Consider the following 15347-nt stretch of genomic DNA (forward strand, 5'->3'; position numbering starts at 1 on the left):
TTTGGGCCAGCTGGGGCCCTTTCTAATAAGGAAGTGGGACTTTATTCCTCCATCCCCTGCTGACACACAGTCACACAAACACACAGAGGCATACACTGTAGCTGCATCAGGTCTCAGGAGCTGCATGTCAGCAGCTGCATTCACCACCACCCACCTCCCCAGCAGCAATTGTTGGCATGTAAACACAGCTCAGGACAGACGGTTTTTCCTTGGGAAAGGAAAACTCCCTTTTAACAGAAAGAAACCTCCAGCAGAACCAGGTTTAGTATGAGAGTCCGTCTGCCACAACCAAGTTTGGGTTTGAGAAAACAGAGCAGACCAACAAAAAAAGCACAGAACCGCTGATCCAGAAGAATTTTCTATGTTAAAGAAAATTTTAAAAGTTAAGTTTGTAGCTCCTTTAGTGGTTTTATAGCAATGTAAATAAACTCTGAAATCAATTGGATGAAAAACAGCAATATCCCCTTCAGTGGCTTTATCTAGAACAAAGACAAGGTGAGAGAAAGGTGACTATATGTGTCATCGATAGAACATGAAAGTAATGCTATTGTTAGCAATAGCTCAGCTGAGTTCCCCTTCCAGGAAGGCTTTTTTGCTAAACAGAAACATCTGGCTTGATGTAACTTCTTTGAAATGACAAAATGAGAACATAAAGCTAATGGCAGCAATAACTTCAAGTAATGCTCAGATGGAGAGCAATAGGAGAAAGAAACAGAGTGAGGAAACGTACTAAATATGTCCTCCAGCATCACACTTTTTTTTGTTAGAAAGGTGTTTCTACTGGGTAACCCTTGTAAGCCATATTTGTTCAGACCTTTTCTGAATATTTCTGTTCACAATCTTTTTAAACTTTAACTTCACTTGCTGATGTTTTTTGTGCTTTGGCATTGAGTTAACAGACTTATGCGTAGCCTGGCTTAACAAGCTACCGAAACTTCATGCTTGAATGCTTTTTTTGACATAAATCTAAAACTATACTATGTCTAACAAAAGAATCAAGACAATTGTTTCCATTACCATGGTTGAAATCAATTACTTGTTGGAATTTCGCTCTTATTAGATGATTTAACAAGTCCTCTGTACCTTTTAGTCACAGCACACAACCGACAATCGGTGATAACAAGCGAGAAAATTCGCTACGTTACAAAAAAAGAAACAGCTCATGCATTCATGAGAAACCCAATCACACCCCTTCTCTCTCAAACACTGCTTGTTTACCTATCTCACATTATGCAACAGAACCAAGATATTGGCTGTAACATATTAAGCCTAAAATTCACTAAACCTGTCCTTAATCTGTGCAGACATGTTCAATGATCAACCCAGTCTTTAACCTTGGCGTCTCAGCCAGAACAAATAGGGTGATGTGGAAGCAAGCGTCCCGTCAGGTTAGCCAAGCGGCTGTATAACGCATCGATTCCCTCATCCCTGATTGAACGCGCAATGGGGCATCAGTTAGTTCAAGCATCCTTACTCCCTTAAAACAAAAAACATTGTTCTCAAGAAGCAGTTTCCAAGTCTGTTCTCTCTGACTATGTCAGTCTGCCAGTCTCTTTCTTTCTCATAAGATTACGGATGACTTTCTAGTTGTTTATTGTTCCAGAGAGTGGCCCAAAACTCCTCTGAACTCAAGTTACCAGAGTCTCAGAGAGAGGTCTATTTTTAGAGGTGCATCTGGCGAGGAAGTCTGACCTTTCTTTACGATCCGCTGGTGGTGGGATGTTGTGGAAGGTACAGATAGTCTTGGAGAAGCTTGACATAAGTACTTGAGACATCCTGTGTGTCACAGTTCAAGTTTGGGCTTGAAAGATTTGTAGAAAAACAAAAGGAGAGGCCAGTGACATTAAAGGTCAACATCAGTTTATTAATCAGAGGAGAGATTTTATTTTCTGGGAAAACAGTTGAGTGTATCCAGGATGTTGAGTAAAACTCCTCTAGCAAGAAAGCCAAATTCCTTTAGTCTATTTATCAAACTTTGCATATCAAACAAAGGTTCTGGTACATTTAGTACTTTTTGAGTCTTTCTACATTTTTTAATCAGGAAGATCTATTTAGTCAGACCAAAGTGTGATAACTGGTACAAGTGGTTTAAAGTACCAAACAAGTTGTTGTTTTTTCCCACCTTTAAATGAACCCTACCACAAATGGAAATCTGAATTTTCTGACCAACTTTGAGGTTCTGGTTTTTGCACTGCCAAATATTGATTTTGCCCTCTGCAGTGGGCAGCTGCTTTACAATTTGTTTTAAAACAACAAACTGATTATGTTGTTCACATTTCAAGCTGTTTATGGTCTTACAATATCAACTGGTACAGTTGGTGCAGCTGGAATTACAAAAACAGCAGCCTCTTTGTTCCCTAGACAATCTTTTCTTTAACTCTGACTTATTTCTGAGTTTGCCAACATTATCAAATCAGCAGGATCACAGGCAGGTTTTATCCACAACAGGAGGAGAACCTTCCTGTTATGCTGAAAGTCTTGCTCTCCTGGAGCCTCAGTGAATCACAGACATGTCTACACATTTTGTTGAAAATAAATTTTCTTTTTAAGTAGCTTCTTTAATATATGTCCTTCTATATTCTATTTAAACTCTTTACTGAAGTACTCAGCATGCTTCCTGCAGTAATGACTTCTATACAAAAAAAGTCTTTTTTGTAGGTGCACCATGGTAACGCTTGGTAATGAAATATTCATTGAATTTTCTACCAGCTGGTCATCAGTCAAGTTAAAAATCTCCTTCTGATTTCTTTGTGTGTGTCAAACATCTGCACTCAAAAGTCATATGTCTCGTCCTCGGGTGACTAATTGGACATGTTGGGTTTTCTTTGCATCCTTAGGTTCCTGATGTGTGATGGTGGCCGTGGCCGGCTGTGACGGGCTTTGCTGTTTGCCTCTTTTCCTTTTAGAAATTAGGAGGAATGACCTGCTTCCAGATCCTGCAGCAGCGCACCGTCGGTGAGTTTTTTCCTCCGCTGATTCCAACAGGAGAGGACAGCTAGGCAGCAAGGTGTAGATCCCACCTACCCACCAAAGTGTCCACCAAAGCAGTTTGTGTCTGCTCTGTCACACTGTGTAAGATTTTGTGTGTGAAAAAGATAAAAAGTGACACACCTCCGCATACATCTGCTGGCTCAAACCTAACCACTAAGACATTTTTAACACTGTGTCAGCTTTCATCTGAGCAGGTTTTTTGTGTATAAATTTTTTTTTTTTCAGAACTAGATGCAGTCATAGTTAGAGGAAAGTACATTCTCTTTCAGGATGTCTGCTCAGACGTTTGGGCTACACAGAAATAAAAAGTTTGTGGCAGAAAAACGCACAATGTGCCCGTAGGCAGACATGATGGTGGCATCTTCATGTTGTGGGGAAGCTGATTTTCAGCAGAGACACGGAAGTGGATTATAGTTCATGGGAAGAGAAGTGGATGGAGGCAAAGACTGGACAATCCTGGTAGAAAATCTGCTAGAAGATACACCATCCTAAACATACAGGCAGAGCCACAATAGGACAATTTACATATAGCAGAATGGCCAAGTCAAAGTTTAGACCTAAATGCCGTTGAGAAATTGTGGCAAGGCTGAAAAAACGACGTTCACGGAGGCTCTACATGCAGTCAAAGCTATTTTGTTTTAGCAAAAAAAAATCCCAATAAAGTACGTTGAAGACTGCGTTTGGAGCAGGACGGCGATTCAAGGGGTGTGAGTATTTTCTCCAAATCACTGCCTAGATTTTATAGAGATATTTCTATCTTTATACTGTGACTATTTTTCAGATGAAAGTTTGTGTGGTTTTGCAGATATTACGAATATTAGAGATTGAGGGGGAATCCAAGACGGGACTTGAGGGCATGTGTCTTTATACAAGATTTCATGGTTTTTTTTAGAATCTGTGTGTGTCATTCAGCTCTGCATGGTCCCCTTGTGTTTTCATTAGTGTTTAAGCTGCAATGTGCAGGATCCTGTACAGTCTTATCTTCTTTTTCTTCCTTTTGTATTTTTCTCCCTTAGGCAGCAGCAGCCTTATGGGCTTCAGGACATACTAGACCCCAGCCTCCATCGCACATCAAGCACCCATCCCGAACCTCTTCCCGAAGTCTTTGCAACTCTATTAGATTTTTTTATACTGTTACATACTCGAGCTTTTAGAGGCAGCGCTTTGGCTACACCTCCTCTGACTCGTACGATGGAAACGGTCCGCGTTTTCCGATGGCGTCGCGTACGGAAAGACCACAGGAGTAGATCCATGGAAGTGTGGCCAAAGTGCTTTTGAGTAATGTTGTTATAATACTAGAATTATTACTATTCTGTATATCATTCATATCAATGTTATTATAATAAATACATGTCGAAGCATGACTTTGCAAAAAAAATAAATAAATAAAAAAAAACAACAATGCTGTACATTTTTAGATATTTTAAAGAAGTACAAAAAAGTATTTTTGTAATCAAGACAATGTTGAAATGTTTTGATCGGTTCATGTTGTGTATGAGAAATTGTCATACCTTGATTTTTGCCTTTTTTTGGTGTTTTGTGCCATTTATAAAATTACAAGTTGTCCTTCCATACCAAAGCAGTCATATCAGTTTGCCTCTTTGTCTTTTCTACACAACAATCTGTAGATTTTGGTTTGCTAATTTTTCCTTTTTTTTTTTTTTTTCATTGAGCCAAGTTAAATCAGAAGTCCCCATTTTTTTTGCGCTGTAGGCTGTCATAATCAGATGTGCCAGTGGAGGCATCGACAGGATTAAAGCCATCGCCGGTGAAAGTAAAAAAGTGACCCCAGAGACGACAACGACTCGCAAACTCAACTCCACTATTATTAGAAATCTGCTCCTTCATTTTGTAGCAAGAGGACAACAGATAAGTACAGAGAAACAAAAAGACCAAAGGCTTTTTTTCTTTTCTTACACTGGTGTGCTATTTAGAATTCAATGTCTCACTGCTTTGTAGTCCTCGGTCTGATATTTCTTATGAAGTAAGATATTATTTTTGCTGCATGTCCCTCTTGGTGTCACTCCAAAGAGTCCTTCAGCATCTGAACGAATTTTCACTTTAAACGATTTGTCTCTTTTGTCTATTTTTAGGAAGCCTGCGTGATTCAACTAGCTTTTGTCGAGTTTGTATTTGCATATTAATGATCGAGATGAGTGGGGGGGGGGAATAATTTCTAATCTGGTGTCTTTCTGCAATAACATATGCTGTGCAACATATCATGAACTGATCATGTTTCTGTGACATTTTTAATGACAAAATTATGATCCTCGTCCCATTTGTACAAAAATCAAGCGCTTGTACTCGATTCTGGTACTTTTCTGATACAGATGTGGCGCTAAAGAAAAAAAAAAAACACTGAAATGCTGTAAGAAGTAAACAATACTCCCTGTAATCTTTAACCCAGATATTTAAGATAATCTAGGACGAGTTGAGTCATGTACATTTCTCAGTGTTTCTTCATGTTGAATAATAATATGCGTCATATAACGGTGGACCATATCACCTGAGTACATGAAGACCTTTTCTCTTTTTCTTGCTTTTACAATTTTAAACCAAGTGTGGAGCCAAATTTATTAGAACAAGTATTTATAAAAAAAGTGTGAGTGTTTTTTTTTTTCTTTTAAAAGATCATAGAAGATGCCTATTGTATGATTCACTGTAAGTATTATTGTAAGTTCAATTGTATAATCATTTGCTTCTTTTGGTTTGTAGCTGTCTGATTGGAACAGTCTGTGTTTGATATGTGAATACTCCTGTAATTCACTGTGAAAGTCGGAGAACAAATAGATCTTTTCATGTTTTTCCAGCCTTATGGTACATAAATTTCCTGGAGGTTGATGAGATGACCCCTCTGTTAATGAAAGATATTTCTTTGCTTGGTTCAGTGTGTGTAACTGTGTGTTGTGCATGTTCACGGCATGTTTGTTCTTTTTCTTAATGCTTACAGTGCTGTTGATATTTATGTACTTTAGCCACTGTGAGGAGGAATTTGACCTCAGTGAGTTGCAGAAATTTGTTGGTTTGAAACACACACACAAAAAAAGGTGATCTAATGGAGCCGTTTTTATGAATATGTTAAATGAAGACATTTGGGTAAATCTGCCATTAAAGATTGAGATTAAAGCTGCTGTCGTGACTAATATTTATTTATCATAAAATTAGGTAAAAAAAAGAATTATCAGACTCTTTGTTAAAATAGAGGATATACAGTAGTTGAAGGCATCGTGAATGTTTTCACTTTAAGATAGTTTTATTTCCCCTCTAACAAATGTAGACCGAAATAAAAAAAAACACTGCTGGGTGAATTTCCCCTTCAGGATTGTACAAAAAAAACCCCACTCAATACAAGAGAACTTATTTTGATTTGGTTATTTATTGATGACATCACAAAATGAATTAAAATCAAGCAAGTGTGGAAAAATTTTTTAATATTCCGACTTGTTTTTGTCCACGTAGTGAATTAAAAAAAAAACACATTTAGATGTATTTGATAAGACGCACAATGTAATGTTACAAAGTAACTGTTTCCCCTTAATCAGGCATTTTTGCTACTGAAAAGTACAAAAATAGCACATTATAGTGTAGTAGTGGGAAGGTTCTCCATTAAAAAAATAAGACTAAAAGGGCAAAATGTCACACACTTAAAGAACTGTGTAGTAAAAGAAGAAATAAAAATATCACAGCTGGATGAATGACTCCATTTTCAAAGCAAACAAAATTAAACGTGATACATTTTAATGAAGCGACAAAAGCTTGTCACAATTAAAACTGAAAGAAAGTTTAGTGTTTGTAATGATTGATTATGCTTTTTTTTTTGTCTGTTTAGATAATATTTAAACAAGAGTTCCTAGTATGGCAAAAAAAAGGAAGAAGCTTTTTTTCTCTTTTGCTTGTTGCTGATATTTCTTTTATCGGTGGGCATTAGAGATAATGGGAAAACCTTTATCTGACATACCAGCCAAAAATACAACAATACATGCCCAGCTTCAATTTTTCTTGCAGAATTAGTGTCTTGTTTATTCCCAACTGCCCTCCTAAAACACTATTATGTTTAAATCACTCACAAAACCCCTGAATACAAATTTGTAAAACTACTGATTCAATATATCTGATGTGGTCTCTAGTAAAAGATGTTACTGTTCAGACTGCAAACAGAAATAAATGAACACAAAAGAGAAGAAGGCCTGCTAGAGAAAATTAGACGACACCGTTTGACCATTTAGAAATCCACCTGCACATGGTGCCATTTCCATTTTCCCTCTTTCACACTTGTCATCGGATAACACCCCCACCCTCCACTCCTTGGGGGCCATCAAAACATGATGTGGGATACTATAAAGTGGTTTTTGTACCGGGGGAGCTGGAGACCTCTCCCTGCCCTCTATAAGAATAGCCTGGCAAACCCAGGAGCTGGCTACACCTGAGACAGAGGCCAAAGCCAATTTACTTTCCCTCCATACTGTCTCAGCTCTCATCTGTCAGGCAGCATATAGCAGCTTCTCACATGGCGCACACACACTAGCACACATCTGAGGGGCGGTCACACGTTGTCACGGAGGAGAAAAGTGGTGGATAAAAGTGTCTTGTGAAGAGAGAGGAATATTCATGTGGATGCATGCAATCATAAAACCCAACTTGCAACACATTAGAGCGACGTTCCTCCCCTTTAAGGAGTTCATTAAAGACTTGTTTGCGATGCCTTTAAAGTGTCTTATCTTCCAACAGAGGAATGTCAAACAAAAGACACATACCAAGGAGAAACGGAAAAGCAGCACTTATTGGTCAAAATTGCTGTCTGGGTTGTTTGTGTATTTCCTGTACCAGTATTTACTAATAAATATTGGATCACTGCAAAAAAAAAAAATATATATATATACAGTACAGACCAAAAGTTTGGACACACCTTTCTAATTCAATGGGTTTTCTTTATTTTCATGACTATTTATAAGGCAAGAAATCCCACTTATTAACCTGACAGGGCTCACCTATGAAGTGAAAACCATTTCAGGTGACTACCTCTTGAAGCTCATCAAGAAAATGCAGAGTGTGTGCAAAGCAGTAATCACAGCAAAAGGTTGCTACTTTGAAGAAACTAGAATATAAGGGGTATTTTCAGTTGTTTTACACTTTTTTGTTTAGTGCATATTTCCACATGTGTTATTCATAGATTTGATGCCTTCAGTGTGAATCTACAATGTCAATAGTCATGAAAATAAAGGAAACTCGTTGAATTAAAAGGTGTGTCCAAACTTTTGGTTTGTACTGTATATATATCAATCATATGTTGCGATTTGTTCATGCTAGTCACAAATCACTTGTGTCACCTGTTGAACAGCACAAAGAAATAAAAACGGTCCCACTGACTGGTTCAATCTGACACGTGAATTAACAGTGAAGAAATGAACTTAGCTATGTTAATGTCTTAAGCTTGCCAAGAGTCAAAACTGTGATGGTTGAGTGTTTAAGGGTTTTTAAAATTGCTGCTCCAACAGAAAATTCTGAGTCAAAGTGGTCAAAGGAGGAAGCAATGGACTCTGTGAGCGGCCTTGGCTAGTAGAAGAGGCTTGACCCATGGAGTCATATCCAAAGAATATGCTAATACAGCTCAAATTGTTGAAGATGTTAAAGCTGGTTGAAAGTTGTCACTAATCAGGATCCCCATACTCACTGCTACGCATTACTGAAAGCACCGTCAATGGCAATGTGTGTCCACCACTTGCCTCAGGAACAAATGACATGAGGCGCGAAGGCAAGTCAGCTGAGTCAACTTTGGGCAGTGCTTTTCGGAGTAACCTTGTGTCCTACAACTCACTTGGATGGTAATCTGACATCCAAGCTTCACTCTGTCATGGAAATTGTGTCCTCTGATCACTGTGGCCTCTTACAGTAGGACAACTCACCCTTCCTGAAACTAAAAAGCAGTTTGGTAATGGTTTGAGGAGCACAAAATGAGTCTGAGGTGTGGACATGGGCTGTAAAAACACCTCTTACCTGCAATATGTGTATCAACATGCACCTGCCAAGATACAGGCAGATGAAAATGAGCTTTTCTCTAAAATCTGGATCATTTACAAATATTTAGCATTTGGATATTGTCATATACTGTCCTTGTTTAAAATGAATAAATTTAAATCTGAATTCAAAGAACAAACAAAAAGTGAAACACAGGTGAGGCAGAATAATAGCATAATGCTATAGTTTCTTTTGATAGTACTAGATTTTTCCTCAAAATGCATGAAATCATAAGTGCCAAATACCGGTCAGATTTGGCACAAACTGAAATGATTTCATTTTCAGCATCACAGTGATGTCAAGCATAACATAAGAAAATTTCAGTTTTGGCTTGCATCTGTGAGGTCACCTGAAGACGTCATGGAGATAAAATGTCCTTAAAATCTAATAGATTAGAAGAAACACCAAAGCAGACTGGAAATTTATGTCATTTTTCACATACTGTACAGAATAAATAGCCTTCTGCTGCTTTGCAAGAGAATAAAATAACTTCTCCTACTTAGATAATAGTTTTGTTTTAATACTGTTTTCGTTTTGTTTGCACCCTCGTTTTCTTTGCTTGTTGGTATTATCTGCATGCTTCAGCCAGCAGTTCTCACTGTAACAAGTTTCTGCCATTGTTACATAGTCAAACAGAAGCTGATAATCTGTGCCACAGAGTAGCTCCAGAGACTTACAGCTAAAATGCACGAGTCTTGACGGGGCTTGGACACTGTACTCATCACTGACTAACTTCTAAGTCATCGTTTCACAGCTTGGATGCGTCTCTGCACAGTCATTATCTGAACACGGATTGGTCAAAATGTGGCGCCGGGCAACCTCTGACTCTCCCTCCCACACTGACGGTTTCACTGCCTTTGTTAAACAAACTGAAAATGAGTGAAGGAGAAAAAGGTTGCCCTCTAAATCTACGCCTGTTCTGTCTTTTCCTCCGTCCACCTTCTGTTGTTTGCCTCCTGCTCCGCACTCAGCCGCAGCTTCCAGCTCCCTGCAGTGGGCTTAAGGGCCCTCAGTTCCTCAGCAATCAAAACACTAAAGTCTCCCACGACTTTCCCTTTTCCCACAGATTCCATGCTGCTTCAGTCTGCTTCACCAGATTCCAGATAATTACACAAAGATATTTTATTAATAATCTACACTGATATCCAGCAAGCATACAGTGAGTGTGTGTGTGTGTGTGTGCGTGGGTGTGTGTGTGTGTGTGTGTGTGTGTGTCTGTGTAAACATGGTGAGTGTCACATGATAGCTTGACTCAGAATGACATCATAAATCCAGAGAACCTGTTCAATGGAAATTCAGGAGTCCAGCAGCGCCCCTCATTGGTTATCTTAGGGAATTACAGACTCCATCTACAAAGTGCAACACCAACAATGGTGACGCACTAATTACGGCGACAAGAAAAGCATTATAGAGGCGTCAAACTGCTCACATAGATCCAGTTTCTGAAACATTTAGACTAACTAAGTGTGATGTTTTATTTTTTATTTTTTAGCAAGGGAGTTTCAGACTATGTTAAGGTGCCTCCTATAATTGATCACTCCCTCTGCCCGGTCAGCTCAACATGTGGCAGACTCACCCGCCATGATTGATGTTGGCACTCAGGGCGCGAGCTGTGATGGATCGATGCTGTACGTAGGGATGATCGTACCATTACAGCCTGTCAGTTGTCAGATGTATTTGGATGATGATGTTAATAAATTAAAATGTAAATGAAAGACACAATTTCAGTTATTGAACTGAAAAATTTAAGCTCAGAGATTCCTACATTAAAGCTTATTAAAAAAAAACAAAAATCCAGTTTCTCACCAAACTGCACAAGGGCAACAGAAAGTATTTTTAGTAAAGCAATGGTATCTTAAGATGAAGGCAGTACCCTTGATGTAGTATTAAAGGGAGGAGAGACACTAAAGCCAGTGATGCAGACAAGCAGAAATCCACCTGGACCACCGGCTGATCTCCACGCCATGTTTCCTTGATGCAATAATTCACCCAAAACGTCCGACAACTGTCATTATCAGACGTTTTGAATGAGAAGTAAATTTTGTGATTTCATTGCTCAACCCTTTCATTTATGTATCAATTTCTTTGTGTTCTGACTAGTTCGAAGCACTATTTAAATATATAGAGCATTTTTAAAGGCTTTATTGACAAACACTACAGATTTCTGGTAAGAGTCAAAACTCATTGTTCTCAAATCTCTTCTTTATAAGTTCTGCCGGTCCATTTGGCATGCTGGGTATCGAGCCTTGAGGTTTTTCAAAGCCAGAGAAAAAAAACATCTAGGATCTTCCCTTCTTGTATCAAAATCATGGTGGAAAAGATCCGTGTTCAAACTCCTGCTAATGTTGACCAAGCCCTGCACTGGTGGCACAGACAGTCTGCGTGAGGAGACACTGGACACTCAGTCAAGTCAAAATATATGTCATAAGATAAATATGTTATGCTCTTTTCAATCTGACTACTTAGCCGCCCAAAACTAATCTGAACAATCCTCAGAGAAGCGTAAATGTGTCACTACTAAATCCTTTCACCATGATTCTATATTCTGTGTTTGAATCGCAAAATTGATATGAAATGAGCACACTTTGCCCTCTTGTGGTCAACAGTGCTTATTGCATATTGAGTCATTTTATTTTTGCTTTCTCATGACCAAAAGAAAACATAGTTGTTGCTTTTTTTTTTTTACCCACAGAATGAGCAGCATTGTTTCATGTATCACCACTAAAGCTTCATGTGATAAAAAAAAAAAGCCCTCAGTTTTAAAAGAGCACTTTTTTCCTTACAGACAAACACATGATATCTCAATAACATCACACCACAGTCACTGGGTGAGTCACCTCAAATCAGACTCTGGAGTGTGGTAATAATGCAATATTAGTTCCTCTATCCTCCCTATCATAAAGATAAAGACACTGAGATGCTCATAAAAATGTAATTATGAAGATGTGATCGTTGTGCTTAGTAACAATAACAGCTCGCTATCATAATTGGCATGGGACTTGCAAGTTTAGGTCACTCCCCTATGATGCAATCCACACGGATTACCTCAAATTTAAAGCAAAGAGCTAAAAAGGCAAACATTGCAATGCGGTGAGTAAACATTACAGCAGATTGGGCTGTTTTCCTTCAACCTAATGGCAGATTAACTTTCTTGTCTTTCAAGGTTTTGAACAGTATGTCGGTTAAGTTGTATGAAAGATATCTCAACAGCCTTATGTTGTATGTAAACACGGTAGTTTCATCACCATCCTCTGGTTTTTTATCTTCCTTTTATCTTGATGACGTCAAGCATTACCAGAGTTCATTGGCCAGCTTTATTTTTGAAAACCCACAAAAGTTTCTCAGTTAATGGAAAAAAAGTGGCATGTGTAAAGATTTATTGAACATTTCTGTTGCCAAATGAAACCAGCACATCCAACTTAGGTTGCTTTAGGCCATGAAGAACCATAAATCTTTTATTGTTTCGTCTAAGACTTCAAACTGGCGCTGAGATTCTGTCCTAGTTGTGTTTTCCTCTGAGCTCAGCTGGATGTTATTCACAGTAATTGAGATAATTGAGAATAAAGAAAGGGACGCTTTGCAGTTGGAACAGCTCTTTTAGCTCCCTTTATTTAGACTTCCTGACCTGGCCTGAGAACTGGACACAGAGTACAAAATGTGTCTGTCAAGGTCATCAGTTGTCAGTCAGGGGGCAACACCTTTCTGTTTATTGTTTCACTCAAGTATTGGCAGTACAGCACCTTTACAATGATTCATCCCCAAAAGCATTTGTACATATATATAAAAACATTTTCAGGTAGATAAAATGAATGAGTTGAGAATACACTTTAGGGTTGGTTGTTCTCTAACGTTAAGATGAAAAGAAAGTTGTGTGAGCTATATAAAAGTACAAGTATAAACAGCTGGATCCTGGTTACTGCTTCTTGAAAATTCGTTTTGCTTCCACGCCTTCATAGCTGTAACTCTGCAGATAATAGAGATAAAGTTCAGGTGAATAGAGATATTGCATGGCAAAAATTGCAGTCATGAAATTTATTTTATACAGACAGCTGTTTAAAAACTGTTGTATGAAACAGTTTTATACACAAGCCGATCTTCCCATTTTCTATAAGCAGATGATAAAGTTGTTTTTCCAGACTTAGTGGTTTGCTATGATGGGCGTATCTAAAACACAACACTTCAAGGTTTCTTTCTCAAGAAAGAGAGGATAAGATTGCTTGGTTCTGGCAACCTTCAAAGATGCCATTCATTAAATAATTTAATCAAAAACTTCAGCAGGAATTCTTGAATGCAACTTTTTCGGTTTTCAGAAAGCGGTGCATCTAATTTAAAAGTAGGTCGATTCTTGACAACTTGCAAACAAGTGCAAAGGGGAGCCGTGGGAAAACTTTTAAATGACCCCCATTATGGTGGGCAATGTGCAAGCATGAAATTTGGAGATCTGCTGTATGTATGAAAAGAAAATCCGGTTTTCTTGGGGAAAATAAACAGCAGTTTAGTTTGCAAATGCAGCAGTGCGGCTCCATCTTTCACTTCAGATTCATGAGTGGCACTGACCTGCACAAGCTCTCCTCCAACCAGTGATCTTGTGGTGATCAGGAGCTTGTTGTTATCTTTCCTGTTGAAAGTCCCTTTCAGCGTATCACCCTCTAGCACCCATGTGCCCTGGTAAAGAAATAGAAGAAAACAGAAAGAGATTAATTTTAAACCTCTACAGGGATTTTAAGCCTGTTATGTTTCTTTTTTATTATTATTTTCCTGTTGATTTTGTTGCATTTAAGCCATTTGTTGGCACTCACTACGAGGTCGGTTCCATCAGCCATAGAGTAGTCAAACTGAACGCCCAGGGTGAAGTCGATCTCTTTGGTGCGGAACGTGCTGGACTCTTTGATGTGAAACTTGTCCCCATTTTGCTCAAAAGTGAGCTTCAGGTTGTCGTGCTCACCCAGCTTGCGTTTCACCATGTTGACACCTGGAGGATGTTCAAAATGCATGTTTTTAAATTCAAAATAAGTCAAGTAGTAAACCTGTTGAACGTTCAGTGCATCTTATCGTCTTAACCCTCACACAGGCCACAGCATTAAAAAAAATAAATAAACAGAACAGTTATGCAGCCTAAAGTGCCTTCAGGTTGCGCCTGATTTGACCAACTCACCCAGCTGCTCCATGAACTTGTCGTAGTTCTCATTGCGGTCAACCTTCCAGGTCCCATTGAAAGCCATGGCTGCAAGCGTCTCTGCTGGTTACAAGGCACTGGGGACAACCGTGTGACTGAGAATGCCCACTGGCCCTCATTTATACCCACCCCATCCCCATGTCGCTGTCAACTCCCACCCTCCACTCTCACCCTCACCGAGCCGGCATGGAGGATGCTGTCCTTTATCTCACTGATTATCTGTCTGCTGATGTGGCCATTGAAATGTAGGGTGATTGCTGCGCGACCTCGAGGAAGGGCTCATAAATGAGCACAGGGCCCCTCCCTTCTGTGAATCTGGCACAGTTGAACACTGTTACACTGTTCTGCGGGAGGAGGGAAAAAGACAAAAGCGCGGGCTGTTTGTTTGGCTGCCAGTGGCAGTCACTCAGCTGAGTCCCTCTCTGTCCCCCACTCAGTCTTTTCTTTGTCCGGTGAGTTTGTGTCATGCATGAAAATGACTGATTGATAGTGACAGCCTGAGATTCTCTGGTGTTGTATTGCGCACAAAAACAGCATTATGTAGTGCATGATGCTGGATGGTTTCTATTTATTTAGATTAATCAGATCGTAAGATAGTGAGAGGTATCCGAGTATGACTGTTTGGGGACAGAAAGCTGTTAGCAAACAACTTTGACACTAGACAGAGTAACTAGTTTGGGTACTTTCCTCTCCGTGTTAACCTGTTTGTACTTTAAACACTGATGCCTGTTTTCACTTCAAACATTCAATTGCTTAAAATAAACCATCTGGAGTTACTTCAACTTCCCACCACAAAACGTGCAAAGTTGTGTAGAATATCAGAATCAGCTTACAGTAGCTGACTTCCTTGGCTTTAGGTTGTTCATTGTTTTGAACAGATAGTAAGAAATGCATGTTGTACTCCAGAGTGTCAACCTGAAGGTAAAAGTCCAAACACGTGTCCAGGATGTGTGGAGTTTGCACAGATCTTAGCTTCCTTTTTTTTGACCAAAGATTTGTTCAAGTTCTGGACTGAGGGAAGATTAGCCCACATTATCGTCTTGGTGACTTAATTGTTTATTGCAGTTTGATCCTGTCGTGTTTTGTGAGTGAGCCAAACCTCATAGTGATGGACGAACAGAGGACAGACAGGCAGAAGATGACCAGCAGCTCCATTTGTGGGTTG

The 15347-nt window shown here is 39.1% G+C and overlaps 2 protein-coding genes across 5 annotated transcripts in view; one reads left to right on the forward strand and one right to left on the reverse strand.

The window, feature by feature from the left end:
- LOC116732911 (RNA-binding protein with multiple splicing) overlaps window positions 1-6122 on the forward strand; it is a 47345-nt gene extending 41223 nt beyond the window's left edge. For 2 of the 4 annotated variants that reach the window (XR_004341905.1, XR_004341904.1), the window contains exons 7-8: window positions 2838-2955; window positions 4008-6122. The gene's annotated coding sequence lies outside the window, so the exon portion shown is untranslated. Of the gene's footprint in view, window positions 1-2837; window positions 2956-4007 lie in introns of those variants that run through there. The other 2 variants (XM_032583511.1, XM_032583510.1) reach the window with 1 other exon arrangement.
- A 6460-nt stretch (window positions 6123-12582) lies between these two features.
- LOC116732089 (fatty acid-binding protein, intestinal-like) lies at window positions 12583-14379 on the reverse strand. Its single transcript, XM_032582030.1, has 4 exons — window positions 14162-14379; window positions 13806-13978; window positions 13564-13671; window positions 12583-12970 (listed from the first exon to the last, which is right to left on the reverse strand). Exons 1-4 carry the CDS (start codon window positions 14226-14228, stop codon window positions 12920-12922), a joined length of 399 nt encoding a protein of 132 aa, XP_032437921.1. The 5' UTR covers window positions 14229-14379; the 3' UTR covers window positions 12583-12919.
- Window positions 14380-15347: the final 968 nt, after the last annotated feature.

This window comes from Xiphophorus hellerii, chromosome 14 (assembly GCF_003331165.1).
Source record: "Xiphophorus hellerii strain 12219 chromosome 14, Xiphophorus_hellerii-4.1, whole genome shotgun sequence".
NCBI classification, from domain to species: Eukaryota; Metazoa; Chordata; class Actinopteri; order Cyprinodontiformes; family Poeciliidae; genus Xiphophorus; species Xiphophorus hellerii.

Coding starts and splice junctions, on each gene's coding strand:
- LOC116732089 (XM_032582030.1), bottom strand. CDS start 14,228: ATGGCTTTCAATGGGACCTGGAAGGTTGACCGCAATGAGAACTACGAC. Junction 13,979..14,161: donor CAAGTTCATGGAGCAGCTGG/GTGAGTTGGTCA, acceptor AACATCCTCCAG/GTGTCAACATGGTGAAACGC. Junction 13,672..13,805: donor CTGATGGAACCGACCTCGTA/GTGAGTGCCAAC, acceptor TTTCTTTACCAG/GGCACATGGGTGCTAGAGGG.